This window comes from Saccopteryx leptura, chromosome 1 (genome assembly GCF_036850995.1).
Source record: "Saccopteryx leptura isolate mSacLep1 chromosome 1, mSacLep1_pri_phased_curated, whole genome shotgun sequence".
In the NCBI taxonomy this organism is placed as follows: domain Eukaryota; kingdom Metazoa; phylum Chordata; class Mammalia; order Chiroptera; family Emballonuridae; genus Saccopteryx; species Saccopteryx leptura.
In genome coordinates, this window is record NC_089503.1 from 271724435 (window position 1) to 271740627 (window position 16193).

Below are 16193 nucleotides of genomic sequence, written 5' to 3' on the forward strand. Positions count from 1 at the left end.
AAATTGATATGCTCATCAGCTCGCTAGAAAAGCACACCTTGAGGAGGGAGGCACAGGCATGGAGAGAAGCCAGGGCAGCAGTCAGGGCTCTAAGCAGACTGGCCTCGGGTGATGTCCTCTCAGAAAACTACCCATTGAGCACCTTATCGGACAGGACAGAGAGTAATTGTTGACCTTGTACTGTAAAACCTTAGTTATTTTGTTCTTCTTGCCTTTCAAGAAAAGCTCATAGCCCCTATTACCATGGCCAAGTCACCAGAAACGACACCCAGGAGCTCCAGAAGGGCAGGTTCGAACACGGTGGGAAGAACACTGCAGGACACTTCCTGCTCAGGGCATGAGCAGACGCCAGTACTCCCTCACACACGGTCCCATCCTGATGGGAAGGGTGGTGCTGGTGTAGGAGAAAACCTGTGTGGGAAGGGGACACACAGAGGTGTGTCTGAGTAAGCAGAAGGAAAAGACAATTATCATAGATCACTGCCTTGTCTTCTTTGTTTGAGAACATGACTAACTCATGACTTCAGTGAATTTACATTCAACCTTATTGTGTAGGGATCAAGTCAAGGCTGGAAGGCAAGAGAATTTCTCCATGAATCAAGGAAACCAAAAAATGCAATCTTTATATTCCATACCTTTCTAGATGCTGGAGGTGACCTCACTATTTGTAAGGCCCAACCCTTCCAATCTGCAAGCTCACCTTCCAGGACTGAGCCCAGCCCATTTTCACCATATATAAACTGTTGCTGGGACTCTCATCACACACAGACTTTCCTTTCAGCTCTGCTCTCCAGCCTCTCACGCTTTCTTCAGCCTTCTCATCTTCAAGAACCATGTCTAGCAAATCCACCGTGAGGACCCAAAGCACCAGCCACCGTGGCTTCAGTGCCGGCTCAGCCAGAGGACCCGGGGTCAGCCGCTCTGGGTTCAGCAGTGTCTCTGTGTCCCGCTCCAGAGGCAGTGGCGGCCTTGGTGGAATGTGTGGAGGAGCTGGCTTTGGCAGCCGCAGCCTCTATAACCTGGGAGGCTCCAAGAGGATCTCCATTGGAGGCGGCAGCTGTGCCGTCGGTGGCGGATATGGTGGCAGAGTTGGAGGCAGCTTTGGCTTTGGAGGTGGAGCCGGGAGCGGATTTGGTTTTGGTGGTGCAGCTGGTAGTGGCTTTGGGTTTGGTGGTGGAGCTGGTCTTGCTGGCTTCCCTGTCTGTCCCCCTGGAGGCATCCAAGAGGTCACAGTCAACCAGAGTCTCCTCACCCCTCTGAACCTGCAAATCGACCCCACCATCCAGCGGGTGAGAACTGAGGAGCGGGAGCAGATCAAGACCCTCAACAACAAGTTCGCCTCCTTCATCGACAAGGTGAGCTGGGAAGCACTGCCCTGCAGTGGAGAATCAGAGTCCCCGAGCTACAGGACCAACAACTGTCCTGCCAGGGGGAGAATAAGGGAGAGGGATGGAGGACTCAGACTAGCTCTTTCCTGGGATGCCAAATTAGCTCCATGTTGACCACAGGCAGAAGGAGATCAAATCATTCAGAACTTCTAAAGCTCTTAGATGTCTCTGATTCCTATCTAGAAAAATTCTCAGCTTTTGACAACCGTGGGACAAAGAAAAAGCAGTTAGAAACTGGAATGAGTCAACTTTATAATCTGAACCTAAAACATTAGCAATAAAATTCTAGCGGAAAACTGTTCTAGGGCTCTGGGCAAGAGAAAAAAGAGTGACAGAAAAGGGAAAATAAAAATACTTCTGCCTGGATTAAAATAAAAGACTCAGAAACACCTACATAGCCATTGAAATACTAAATTTGTAGAACTGGGTAATGACCATTGATGGAGTTTGTTTTTAAAAAAGATTTGTGCACTGAATGGACCGTTAGATTAGAAAGCAATAATAGATTGGAATTTAATCATCAGATTCTAAACATTTAATAGTCCTTTAACCAAGGTACTATTAAAAAAATTTTTTGTGCAATGTATCAGGAAAATACTGTTTTGAACTAGATATGTCATTGAACTTCTCAAAAGCAAAAGAAGCAATGTTGAAAGTCACTGACAGGCTTCATAACTTAGAGGGTGAGATCACCTCAAGGTCCATGAGAAAATGTCACTGATGAGATCTTTCTGCGTGAAGAAAGCAGTTTGGTAGAGCAGGACTGTCAGCATGAACTTCTGCACCTGTTCTATAGTAGCCCATAACCGTGGTGACCACTCAGCCATTCTCCAGCACCCAACAGCTCAAATCACTTTTCTCTTTCCTTCACCTGGCAAATAACCACCTTGCATTCCTGTAGGTGCGCTTCCTGGAGCAGCAGAACAAGGTCCTGGACACCAAGTGGACCCTGCTGCAGGAGCAGGGCACCAAGACCGTGAGGCAGAACCTGGAGCCTTTGTTCGAGCAGTTCATCAACAACCTCAGGAGACAGCTGGACAGTATCGTTGGGGAGAGAGGCCGCCTGGACTCGGAGCTCAGGGGCATGCAGGACATGGTGGAGGACTTCAAGAGCAAGTGAGTTAAAGGAGAGAAATAGGCTCAGTTTTCTGAAGCATGTACGTGAAACCTAGTGAGTGTCCAGGTACAGATGTGAGCATGGTTTGGTAGCAACACATGTCCACGAAAATGAAATCTGCAAATGTTACCTAAAAACAAACCCCCAGACAAAAAGGCCAGATAAGTGGATAGGGAAAGCAAAACAAGAAACACTTTAGGACACAAAAACTTCTCTCAGGCTCATGGGCAAGAAGCTTCCATTTGGATAGATGCATCATGGGAAGTTCTGACTCCAGGCTGCCTTTTCTGTATCTTCACCACGGACTCAGTTACATCTATGTCTTTCTCATTCTAGATATGAAGATGAAATCAATAAGCGCACCACAGCAGAGAATGAATTTGTGACCCTGAAGAAGGTGAGCTGATTAAGATGAGGGGTTCCTGTTTCTTTGCAGAAGGAGAGGTCTCTGGAACCCGGCTCACATCTGAGAGAAGAACAGGTGGGGAGGCTAAAAGATGGGCAGATGGGGAAGGAGGGCTTGGCTGACTCCATGTGGTTGGCTTATTCTCCAGGATGTGGATGCTGCCTACATGAATAAGGTTGAACTACAGGCCAAGGTAGATGGTCTCATGGATGAAATCAACTTCACGAGAGCCTTCTATGACGCAGTAAGCATCTCCTCTTACTTACTCTAATGAGGCTCCGCAAAAGGATGGAAGATTGCGGGGTGGGAAGTCTGTAAACGTCACAAGAGAAAATGATCTGATGATCTTCTGTTCTGCAGGAACTGGCTCAGATGCAAACCCACATCTCAGACACTTCTGTGGTCCTGTCGATGGACAACAACCGTGACCTAGACCTGAACAGCATCATCGCTGAGGTGAAAGCCCAATATGAGGACATCGCTCAAAGGAGCCGGGCTGAGGCTGAGTCCTGGTACCAGACCAAGGTGAGCAGTGAGTGGACAGCTGCTGAGAAATCCCTGTGCCCGCTCCCAAAACAGCAGCAAAGCCACCAGACTTCAGTGGGAAAATGCAATTCTAGGAAGCTGGTGTTCTCTCACAGACTGTGTACCCTGCACTGATAGAGTAGATACTTAGAGATTTATGTACAATTCTAGTAAGTCAAAGAAACCTAAGCAAGAGGAAAGCTAAAGTGGATAAGGACTTAGTGATCTTTTCTTTAGCCTCACCATAATGCTATTCTAGAAAACCAGAACAGGACATTGCTGGTTCTGAAGAGAACTAGAAAGTCAGTGCTCTCATAACAAGGTTGGTCTGACATCAGGGTATAGTATCCAATGACCTGGTAACATCAGCATTTCCTAAAATGTCTTCTGGAGAAGCCGTTAGCCTTAATTATTAAGAGCCTGATTCAGTGTAACAGTTCCCGTTCACCTGTGGAAGCCCGTATACATCACTTTCTCCACTCTGGACTACAGTACGAGGAGCTGCAGGTCACAGCTGGCAGACATGGGGACGACCTTCGCAACACCAAACAGGAGATCGCTGAGATCAACCGCATGATCCAGAGGCTGAGATCTGAGATCGACCATGTCAAGAAACAGGTATGGTCTGGATTATGAAGGAGAGCATCGTTTCCTTGCTAGGCCACCCTGTGGCCATCACAAATGTGGCTATCCTTTGTGAAAGTCCTGGGGATTGGAAAAAGAACAGGGAGAGAGACCATGCAGTTTTCACCTGTAGTGAGTTCCCACAGTAAGGGAGATGGTTCCCAGCCCAAAGGCAGGATTCAAACAGGTGAACCAGCTTCCGCTGTTGGGGCTGCCAATCTACAGCCTTATGCAGGGTAGAAAACAGAGGGGCACGGGCTCTCTCAGCTGACTCAGAAACTAGACATGGTTTGCAGAATGGACAGAGACTGGACAAAGAGGGTCTGAACTCCTTTTCCATGCAATCTAGACTCTGAATCTCTTCCTCACTGAGAAAGAAGAATTAGGGTTAGCTGCTCTGGAGATCTAAATTACAAATTCATTCCACCTATCCCCCCCACAGTGCGCCAACTTGCAGGCTGCCATCGCTGATGCTGAGCAGCGTGGGGAGCTGGCCCTGAAGGACGCCAAGACTAAGCTGACCGAGCTGGAGGACGCCCTGCAGAAGGCCAAGCAGGACATGGCCCGGCTCCTGAAGGAGTACCAGGAGCTGATGAACGTCAAGCTGGCCCTGGACGTGGAGATCGCCACCTACAGGAAGCTGCTGGAGGGCGAGGAGTGCAGGTGGGTAACTCACAACCGCCTCAGTCATCTGGGTGCTCTCCCTGATGTCCCAACATGAACACAAGTTAAAGCACTCTGGGGGTGGCCAGAGTTGCTATTCTCAGAGATCCATTGAGAAGGCAGTTTACCCATGGGTTGTCCTCACATGGAGGCTCCCTCACTGGTCCAATAGTGGCTCTCTGAGGTCTCATGGTCCCTATGTTTCCTCCCTCCTAGGCTGAACGGGGAAGGCGTTGGACCTGTCAACATCTGTAAGTATCTTTGCTGACCTCCCTCCCTTGCCCTGAGATCTTCTGACTGGACTCAGGCTGGCAGAACGCGCTCATCATATCTGTGTGTCCTTGTCCCCCTCCCCTCCCCAGCTGTGGTGCAGTCCACCGTCTCCGGTGGTTATGGTAGCGGCAGCGGTGCGGGCAGCGGCTTCGGACTGGGTGGAGGCAGCAGCTATTCGTATGGCAGCAGTGGCCTTGGAGGAGGCTTCAGTTCTGGCAGTGGCAGAGGCTTGGCCGGTGGCCTCAGCTCTGGGGGCACCAGTTCCACCATCAAATACACAACCACCTCAACCTCCAGCAGGAAGAGCTACAAGCACTGAAGTCCCCTGTTGACTCTTGGTCCCACATTGTCTCAGGCCTCCTGTCTAGCTGCATGGCCTCTTTTAGGTTGCTTCTTCTCTCCTGCCTCAGATTTCTCTTGGCCCTGGGTGAAGCTGGAGTTGCCTCGTCCTTATTTCCTCTTTCTATATCTGCTGGGTCTGAGCTCTCATCACTCACCTTGGGGAGGTCAACAATCAGTGTTGTGCAGACATGTAGACATCTCTTTTATGTTCCCATATCACTATCAGTTACATCATTCTGCCCTAATTTGGGGATGAAAATGACCAATGCCACTCCGAAAATGGAAACTTGATCTATATCATCTGCAGATTGGGGAGTCTTCCCTTTGAGGTCTGATGTCCTGCTCATTATAACTCCTCTCAGGAGTTGCCCATAAGACAAATATCTTCTCGTCAGTGTCCCCAGATGCCATTTACACAACACTCCCCTGTTCTGAATCATAGCCCTGCAATGTTTTTCTCCATTCTTTATCTTGTTGTTGTTGTGTTCAATAAAGCATATTTCTAATACAAAGATCCTGTGTTGGTCTGTATTGCTGATTAAGTATTCGTTCTGAAACTTTCTCATCCTGCACAATGATGCTCATCTTTGGAAAACCATCTCTCAGGCACCACTGATAACTTACCCTGCTTCATACCCAACTCTGTCAGTCAGCATTATGTGATGCTCAGTTATCCTGCGGTCGGATGACTACCAACAACTCTTCAGCCCTCTGCCACTCAAGGCTCCTTCTCTAAATGAAGTCTTTAAAAAAGAAAAGAAAAGCCAGTGTCCTGGAACCTAAATCAGCATAATCTCATAACAGGGATTTTGTTTCTCCAGCTCCATTATTTGGTGGCTTAGTCCCCACCCTGGTCTCTGAGACTTTTGCCACAAAGTTGTTGATCTAATATAACAGCTGAGATGCAGCGAACCATTTGATCCAGAAAAGGAATATCCCCAGGTTGTAGTGACTAAATTAGTAGAGCCCCATAGTGCTGAATGAGTCAGAATGGATTTCCTTGCAGCTAAAAACAGCTGGATTTCACTGGGGAACTTATTTTGACAAATGCTCATTAAAATTTATTGAACTGTACACCTAAAAACAGTGAATTTGACTGCCCATTCATTATATCTCCATACCTTTGAACAAAATAAAGCTGTCAAAAAAGTCAATAAAATAAATTAATAAAACTTCCAAAAGTGTGGGTTAGAAACTTTGTTCTGAAGTGGCCCAAGTGGACAGATGACACACACACGAAGGTGGTTCTGGCTGAGGACAATCTCTTTTTATGATCAGATATCTGAAAACCATTGTCAGTGTAAGAATGTATGCACAATTTGACAAGCAAAATTTGATTTTGGAGGCTCATTCAAAACTTCCTTTTATCAGTGTCAGCATTATATTTTGTCTTTTAGACAGAAATGGACTATTTTTCAGGTCATGTTTATACAAGTTTATTCTAGAATTTGGCTAATCAGATATTTTATACCCAGTCTTGTCTATATGCAAAAAACTAAAAAGGCAAAGTAAATGTCCATAAGAACAACAATAATCCACTCAATTATAATAACATTTTGATCATTTGAAGCCCTTGGCAGAGATCCTGTGCCTTAGGTCATGAGTCAGGTTGCCGTCTAGTCTTATTCCATGGTTGTCTGCAAGTTGGCAAGCATCTTGCTGCTGAGCTGGTTGCTAGGCAGAGATTTGGATCTGGGAGAGACTTTTGAGGATTAGTGACCTCTCTACCCTTCTATTCTATAGCTACAAGGTTTGAGGTCAAAGGCATGTTGGAAGCAGAGCTTACAAACTACCACTCTGTAAAAATCCCAGAAGCTAATAGTTAGACTTCCCAGTGAGCCAGGCTCAGGCTCTCGCTACCCTTCTCACGTGAAAAGCTCCATGACAGCAGGTTGCCTACAGGCCTCCCTCACCACCTTTGAGTGGAGGCCAGATGAGTACTCAGTTCTACAGAGGCCAACCACTGGCAGCAGGCTTGATACTCAAAGCAGACGTTACTACCTATGAATAGGGCCACCCAGACAAAATAGAGAATACTTACCTAAATTTGAATTTCACATAAACAATTAAAATTAATTAGTACAAGTATGTCTCAAATATTGCACGGAATATATATACTTGCACTAAAAATTATTTGTTGTTTATCTGAAATTCAAATTGAACTTGTATTTTTATTCACTAAATCTGGCATCTCTACCTATGAGGTAGATCTGCCCTCGTATTGGGCTACAGACAAGGGCACTGTGGCTGGGCTGCTGCTCTGGATCCTGCTGTAGAGGCATAGCTGACAGGTAAAGACCAAACCTAGGACCTTTTCTCTAACTTCCCCTCCTTCTACCCCAGGCCTCCACTCCAGGCTACAGCCACCCACTTGCCCCCACACAAATCAGCTCACAGAACCTTGAGCTCCCCTGGGGCTTCTTCTTTTTTTTTTTTATAAATAAATTTTTATTTTAATGGGGTGACATCAATAAATCAGAGTACATACATTCAAAGAAAACATTTCCAGGTTATCTTGTCATTTAGTTCTGTTGCATACCCATCACCCGAAGAGAGATCATCCTCCGCCACCCTCCATCCAGTTCTCTCTGTACCCCTCCCCCTCCCCCTCTCCCTCCTTCCCTCCCCCCACCCCCCCGTAACCACCACATTCCTGTCCATGCCTCTTAGTCTTGCTTTTATGTTCCACCAATGTATGGAATCCTGCAGTTCCTGTTTTTTTCTGATTCTCTTATTTCACCCCGCACAATGCTACCAAGACTCCACCATTCCGCTGTAAGTGATCTGATGTCATCATTTCTCCTAGCTGAATAGTATACCATGGTGTATATGTGCCCCATCTTCTTCATCCAGTCCTCTATTTTTTTTACAGTGATTAAAAGCCTTTAAGCAAACTCTTGGCCAATACAGAAAGAATCCATAAAAGAGTAGTGTCCTTAACATGTTCACCAAGTCTAAGTTGGCCCCATCACCATTCCAAATCCCTGCATATGCAACCCAACCCCAGTTCAGTCTGTTAGGAGCTGTCACAGGGAGCAGGAGTCCAGGAAAGTTCCCCACAGGAAAAGTCCGCATGGCACTGGAATTGTTGTCACCATTCTATACTTTGCAGCTCATGTCCAAGGCCCAATGACCGCTGCTTCTAGCTGGTAATGATTCAGGTAGACTGGAAAAAGCCATTTGCAGCATGTGTGTATATGGAGCTTCTGTTCTCCTCTGCCTGGAGAGTTGAGACCAGGTTGCTTTTCCCTGGAACTCTGTGACTGTGGCATGGTAAAGAGAACCTTGGGATACCCTAAGCTGGGTGGCAAAGGTAAATTCATAATACAAGTTGGCAAAAGGAGGAAAGAGAGCTCTAAATTAGGAGTAGGTCCCTGGGGCTTCTTAAAGCTTTTTTGTAGTTATTGGCAATTCCTACTATCCATGCCTTCCATATGTTTCTATAATGTCTCAGGATTGATCTTGAGAGCAGGAGACAGCAGGAACAGCTGGCTGGCCAACTTTTCTGGAACTTGAGCCATGGATTATTTTTTAAAGGACATTGTGTTTATTATATAAGTGATCTATTAAAAGTTGTTAATATGGAACCAGGGGTGAAATCAAATAAGTCACAATATTAATAGTGATTGATACTTAGGATTAGAAACTTGGGTAATTGTTATTTTCTTTTTTGTCCTTTTCTCCACATAAAAATAAACATCCTCATTTTCGCCATTGAATTACTTTTGTTACATGCTGAATTCACACATTTTCTCTTCTGTTCCAATGATCACTTTGTGTGATCATACCACTGTAATTACTAAATTTTTCTATTCCATGTTTGTTTCTGATACAGCAATTCCTAATCATTTTTTAATGTTTTCTAGTTACTTTTGTGTTTATTATTTTGTTATTATTGTTGCTATTATGTATCCTTAGTTATCTTGAGAGTATGCGTGTTGTGAATTAGAACCCTTTCTTTCCTGTCACATTTTTTAAATACTGAAAGGTAGTACATGAGAATTATTGATTTGTGTATTCACCCACCTTGCTGAACTTTATCTCAGTTATAATGATGAGTGACAAGTAAGAGGCTGATCCAGAATCCAAGGACCAGCTAGCCTCCTTTCAACATCTGTGTTCTTCCCCAGTGTGGGGAGGTGTGGTCTCAACCAGACTCTGGCTCCATCAGTTAGTTCCCCCTCTGGCCATGGACGGAGGTACAAATGTGGGTGGAGGGAGTTACCTGACCCTCCCCCACCATTCCAACCCTTTCTTGCTTTGCTTGGCCTCTGGTGGAGATGCCAGTCCCCTGGGATGCAAAGAGCAGACACAGGAGTGGAATACTCACTTATGAGGCATCTGCTAGATGATGACATCAGCTGGTGCCATATTCACACACTGAGGGCAAACACCAAGCAGTGTTGCCCTTGAGCTTGAGAATCCCAGCCCACACTGGGCGGAAGAGGGATGATGCTCTTGCCCGAGCTGGCATATTACTCTCTCTCCTCCCCCAGCTCTGGACTCGATCCAGGCTTTATTTTGTCTTCCTCTTCCTGAGAACCCTTACTAGTCTCTGAAGCCTTATTTTCTCTACTCTGACTTTTTTTTTATTCCTCAGTAATGAGGGAGCCATGAATTGAATGTGACTGTCTTTATCCTTGTTACCCTTGTCTCAGAAACTGTCTTCCAAACCTTATTATTTGCTCATCTATGCCCAATGTCACTCAGCAACCTGGAAAAGTCACTCAGCAATACAATGTAAGATTTCTGTGGTATAGCGGGGTTTGGACATTGAAGATAAATTAAAGGAAGGTAGGTACATATTAAGTGCATGTTTGATTCAACTTAATCATGTGCCTACCCTTAGAAAAAAATCCCTTTCACCTGGCAGAGCCAGAACTACACCCATAAATACACACACACACACACACACACCAAAAGGCAAGGGCGATGTATTCAAAGTTGAAAGCAGGTGGCCAACAGCAGGTCCAACTTCAGAGAGGCTAAATGGGTGTTAGTTTTTTAAAAAGTGAGAAAATCATATTTTAAAACTAAACCCATTAAATATCATAATGCCTAAACAACCTTATCAAAATAGAAAGTAAGAGTGGGTGTTTATCTCACAGAGACATTAAATGCTCCAGGAAAACAAAACAAACAAAAAAAATTCATTCATTGCAGAATCATACCCTTTAAATCATTCCAGAAAAAATCTACAGAAATCTCATACCATCTCTGGAGAGAGGATATCTCTGTTTACAACTAGACCACAGAAACCCTTTGATGCTGAATTGAATTTTTCTTGTGGCGGTTTAAGTATATTCCCTGGTTGCTACAACAACAAAGAAACAGATTGGTCTCCTACGATAATGTCTTTTCCCTTTCCTCACACCTCCTATTTCCCAATTCATTCGTCATTTTCATTAGTCTCTGGGTTCACTCCAGGTTGGCTAGCTCTTGCTTAATAAACCAGTGCTTGAGGCGAATGAAAAACACTTTGAAGCATTCCTTTTAAAGGAATTGGTGTCTCTTATTGGCCTCATGGGAGTATATCCTCACTATCCACTGGAAGAGAGTCATGTAAAGAGTCCAGGAGCATCTCTGCCTGAGAGGGTCACACACGATGTTAGCCACTTTCCAGAAAGGGAGATGAGAGCAGTGTCCTGGTCACTTAGATATGACCTGCACCACAGATGTGGTGCTTGTCTGTTCAGTGGAAACAATGTCATCCCATTGGATTCCAGAAATTCCCCTGGTTTTGCACCCTAGAACCCTTCTGCAAGGCTACACATCAATTGCAGTTTGGGTACACACCAACAGCTGGCTAACTGAAAGAGTTACCTGCTCAGTCCTTCTTCAACAAATTCTTTTATAATAACGAGTTACAGACTGTAATTTTTCATCCCTCTGTGTCTTGGCTTTTGCATGTTTGTCCTTCTATAATCAGACAATCAAGAGGTACCCGTCCTCCAGGGACTGAGTCAATCACTGCCAACTTAATGACTCCTGGTTCCTAGCATCACTGTCACTGTCACCATCCTCATCATCAGTGTGTGCTCACTCGGTGCCTGCATGTCAGCTGAGCATCAGGTTGCCCAGAATGAGCCAGGGACTCTTAATCTAAGGCTGGCTGCCCCACGAGAGATGGTGGAAAATACAACCCCACATCCAGAAGCGTCTGCCTGTGGAAACCCCGTAAACAATGCATTACTGAAACATCTCAGATAGAAATGCAGCTTTACAGACAATGTAAGTTGTCCGTTCAGCAGATAAACACAATCCCATCTTCAGTATTCTTGGGTGGCTTCACTCTGATTTATCCGTGAGAAATGCTAAACCAAGAGCCAGCTCCCCAGCCCCTCCTCCCATGCTCAGGAGGCTATGTCCCCTTGTGTGTGCCTGAAATGTGACTGTTGGAGCCAACAGGGAGAGCAAAGCTCACCTGAAACCCACAACGTCCATCCTAGGATCAGGCATGCCACTCACTGGGCTGCAGAGGCACTCCATTTTGCCCTCACCTTCCTGTCCCAACAGTGTCCCTCTATGGCAGCTCTGGAGCACAGACCAGAGAGACTTGGTAAAATACTCTAATCCTGGGAACAAATGAGGCCATTAAAGTGGTCAGAGGTGCATGGCCAAAATGTACTGGAATCCTCTCATCTAAATCCCTTCAGTCACTTCCTGTGGGGATGCAATGTGAGGGCCCTGGTGATGCCGGCATTGTACGCACCGTCTCCTTACAAGAGGGGCCCCTACTGGGCTTCCAGGCATGGGGAGGTTTTCTCCCTGAGTCTGTGATGTGAGGGAGGTTTGGGGCGAATGAGGCCGTCAGAAGGAATCAGGAGCTCTGCCTTGGCCACCAAATGGCTACATGTTCTTATCCTTGGTGTCCTCACCTATATGGGCTCCTTCAGGTCTGAAAGACTGACTCTGCTCCTTCACTTGACTTCTCTGTCTCACGTACCCAGTCAGCAATGTTTGTGTGCGGACTATTTGTTCTGTGAATGTTCCTAAGATATGTATGTTTGTGTTTTGCATGTGTACACCTGTTGGATGTGTCTGAAGGACTTGACTGTGGAGGGGAGGGGCTGTTCCATCGTGTTTCTCTTAAACACAAGTCTGAACGGAAAGAGCACCCCAATTTGCTGTTAAAATTGACTGAAGGAGACTTGAAGCTTGCCTGTCTCCTTGTACCAGGCTCTGCACCTGCCCATCAAATTTGGGCCTGAGTGAGATGCCTGGCTATATTGGTGGTGAAGGGAGCAGTCAGGTGAGGTCTGTCTATGTGCAAGAATATGTCCTATGTCTTGAATCGTGGCAGTTTCTTGAGACCAACTGGCACATTTAGTCCCTTTGGGGAGCATTATCGCCACTGAACGCAGGAACAAAGTGGTCTGTAAGGTGGAGGGTCTGACACTCCTGAAGGCAAGCTGGGTGGCACCTTAAAAACACCAAATACCAAGGAAGTCTGCTGCCTTGACATGAACAGTGAAGGTTGAAAAGTGGTTCTGGTTGGGAGTCTCGGGTGTCACCACAACGGAACTATCTTCTCTGTGCTCAGCCCTGAGGAGTTACAGCCCGGGAGGCCCGGGTTGACTGTGCCTCTGAACACCCTCCGCTGCTCTTCCACTTCCAGGGTGAGCTCCAGGAGGGAGGGACTGTGTCCGCCTTCCTCACGGCTCTACTGCCTGTGCCTAGAACAGTGAGCACCCAGCACACAGCAGTTGCTAATAAAAAGTTATTAACTATAGGTAGGACTCTCTAAGATAGTAGAATAGGGCAGTCTGGGAGGGACCTAGCTTTTGAGGAATCAGGGTAGGGTGGCTGAGGCCTGGCTCTGTGCAGCAGGCCAGCCTGCTCTAAGGGTTTCTTTAACCTCTTTGTCTTGTGCAGCCTGCCATCCTCCGGCCCTGACCCGGTTGAAAGCCAGAACTCCTCGTCGCACCCCCACTCCCTCGGCCTTGATCGGCATACCTCCATGCTTCCTTCTCCTCCTCCACCACCTCCACAGCCCTGGTTGCCTTGAGAGCCACTACAGCCAAAGGCCTCAGGGTCCCTCTGAGGGTGGGAGAGACCACCTTAAGCAGGATGGGCAGAAAACAAGGAAATCGGAGAGTCTGGCACTCCCAGCCTTGGGCACCAGGACACATATAATCGCTCTTGAATCCACCACCCCCCCAAAAAAAACCTCAAGAAAACTCCTCCCAGAAAGACCCAACCATACAAAGTTGGAGAGACTCGGGAGATTTGGAGACCAGAAAGGAATGCATAGCTCTTCTTTAAATTAGATAACTTGTGTCGAGTCAATTTCTGTCACAATTCTCTCTATGAACACCCTTAGCCCTCAGAGGTAAACTAACACTCAGACCACCAGAAACGCCAATGCAGGTGGGAAAATACACTGATGTGCCAGCCACACACAGGTGTTCTCAGGGAGCACGTGTGAAGGGGTCAGCGCCTGTGCACCGTGTCTCTAAAAAGGTTTCTTGGGGGTGAGTTCTAAGCAGAATTATAAGGGAGGTTAAAATCAAAACAAAAAACCTGCCTTGGCAGGAAGGAAGGTGTTCATAGTCTCGCAGTTTCGAAGTTTAAAGGGGGTAGTGACACAGGCTGTCAGGTCTAGGCATTCATGTAGACATCGTCCACTAGGGTAAAGGTCACAATGAAAGTCAAAGGTCACAAAAGAGGGAGTTAGGGAGAGCGGTAAAAGGCTTAGCTATTTCCATCTATCTCACAGAAGTCAGTGAGTGAGACAATCTAGCTTTGAAAACTTCAATCCAGGTAGAAAAGTTAGAGAGAAGGAAGGAATTAGGCCACTCCAGACGAGAGGGGAAGGCTGAGAGAATGAAAAAGGATGAGACGGCAATGCCAGGAAACACAGCCCCCAAGAGAGGGGATGAGAATGAGAGAAATGACCTAGTAGGAAAGGCAAATGGGGCCAGTTCCACGCAGGAAGCTTGATGGGAGCAAGCTGTGGCGTTTCTATTCCCATAGGCATGCGCAGGAAGGTACTCCCTAGGCCTGGACACTTTGTTTCATGAGAAGCTCTAAGGGTTTAGTCAGCATGGCTTAGGAAACAGTGTTCCTTCTCCTGGGGAAAGATTATCATGCAAGGAATACAAAAAACAAAGACAATCATTCTTCCCACCCCAGATGCACACACCACCCCAGCTAGGACCTGGAAGCCTCGGCCACCAGGTGGAATTGCGTGCTCCTCTCGTCTGTATCAACAAAAGCTATGACTCATACGTTCCCTGTGGAAACTGAGACTCTCAAATACTCTCCCAACGCAGGAGAGGCCCACCCCTGGCCTCAGCTCCAAGGAAGAAATAGCTCAAGCAACAGAGAACCACCACCCCAAGTGCCAAGCTGCCATTCCAGGCAGGGAAGTGACTGCCAGCCCATCAGTCACCGGGAGCCTCTGAAAGGGTACCTGGTGGCACTCCCGTTTCTCGTGAATATGGCTCTGCCTCTCATGAGCTAAGCAATGTCCCTCCGCTTAACTTATCATTCTGCTTAACTTGTCAGTCGGTTTCCTCATCCACAAGGGGAGACTGATCGCGTTTCAGTTCCTGTTTCACTCTGTCATCCTTCAAAACCACTGCAAGAAGCAAGTCAGCAAGATAAAAGAAGACCTTACATGTCTTTGTCTGACTCCCCCAGGGTAGAGATGAGGAGATGAGACACAGATAAGAGGGGAGTGAGGAGCCTTGTAGACTCTTCGGTGTTAGACAGGATGGGGGAGGTAGGGCACAGTTGCCGAGCCTACCAGGTGGAAAAAGAAAATATCCTCTGCTTGGAGTTCTTTGAGGAAGGATGAAAGGGTGGGGACCCCTGGCCCTCCTAGGAGGGGGGGCCAGCCTGGGAGACTTCTGGGATAAAGCAGCCTCAAACAGAGCCGGGAGGTCGTGTTTTCATGTCTACCACCTCCTCAAAAATTACCTAATGGTCTCCAGTGTGGTCTTCCCACAGGACCATGAGTCCATTACAAAAGCAAAAGAACGTGTATTGTGCTTCTTTCAAACTTGCCTCAGGACGGACACACCGCTGGCACGTCACCTATACCTGCTTGATAGTGTCAGAAGGAGAGAAGACTCCACAAACATCTGCTCAGCACCTCCATGGCCGAGGCATCGGAAAACTGCCTTTTTTTACTCATCATAGACCCATCTTTACAGACACCCAAACTGAGACTCAGAGTTCATGACCGGCCCAAGGTCTCACAGTGAGTACATGGCAGGCCTGAGGATCAACCCTGTCACTCCACTCATAGATTCTCTCCACGGCAGACGGAGGGCCTGGTCGTTAAAGTCACACTGGATGGGGCAGACAGGACATACATGTGTGCGCACGTTCATGCTCTCGAAGACCCTGTGACCTGCACAGAGATGGAAGCTTAGGAGTAAAACAAAGGGGCAATAAAAACTGGGTGGATTCCTAAGCAAGACAAGTGTAGAGTAGGATTTTCAAGATCTGGAGGGACAGTTTGGTGGCAGGAGGGGGACAGGGCAATAATAACTGAGAAAATGCTCAGGGCTGGGAAGCACAGCTAAGGGATAGTAAGGAACAGGAAACAATAAATCACAGTCACTTGTAATGACACAAAATATTTGGACAAGAGGGAGTCAGTCCCAGACCTAAGAAAGTGGTTTAGAAATGAGGCAGTGTTTTTTGAGTCCATTATAAGATGCATGATTAGGACATGACTGAAAGCAATTAATGTGCTTCTCATTTGTTTGCTGATCAAGTTGCGACTGGAAAGGAGTTTTCACATGGGGGAGGAGTGCCAGGGAACCAACCCGTGGCTTGTACACCACTTCCAGAGGGGGGCTGAGTGTGAGCTCAGGGTTGGCAAGTGCCTAGGAGATGCCAT

The 16193-nt window shown here is 46.8% G+C and overlaps 1 protein-coding gene across 1 annotated transcript; it reads left to right on the top strand.

The window, feature by feature from the left end:
• Nucleotides 1-748: 748 nt before the first annotated feature.
• Nucleotides 749-5604, top strand: LOC136383575 (keratin, type II cytoskeletal 6A). The gene is made up of 9 exons (XM_066353579.1): nt 749-1355; nt 2290-2504; nt 2842-2902; nt 3060-3155; nt 3272-3436; nt 3929-4054; nt 4503-4723; nt 4940-4974; nt 5086-5604. The coding sequence occupies exons 1-9, from the start codon at nt 834-836 to the stop codon at nt 5313-5315; spliced, it is 1671 nt and encodes a 556-aa protein (XP_066209676.1). The 5' UTR covers nt 749-833; the 3' UTR covers nt 5316-5604.
• The last annotated feature ends 10589 nt before the right edge of the window (nt 5605-16193 follow it).

Coding starts and splice junctions, on each gene's coding strand:
- LOC136383575 (XM_066353579.1), top strand. CDS start 834: ATGTCTAGCAAATCCACCGTGAGGACCCAAAGCACCAGCCACCGTGGC. Junction 3,156..3,271: donor CGAGAGCCTTCTATGACGCA/GTAAGCATCTCC, acceptor TCTGTTCTGCAG/GAACTGGCTCAGATGCAAAC. Junction 4,724..4,939: donor CTGGAGGGCGAGGAGTGCAG/GTGGGTAACTCA, acceptor CCTCCCTCCTAG/GCTGAACGGGGAAGGCGTTG.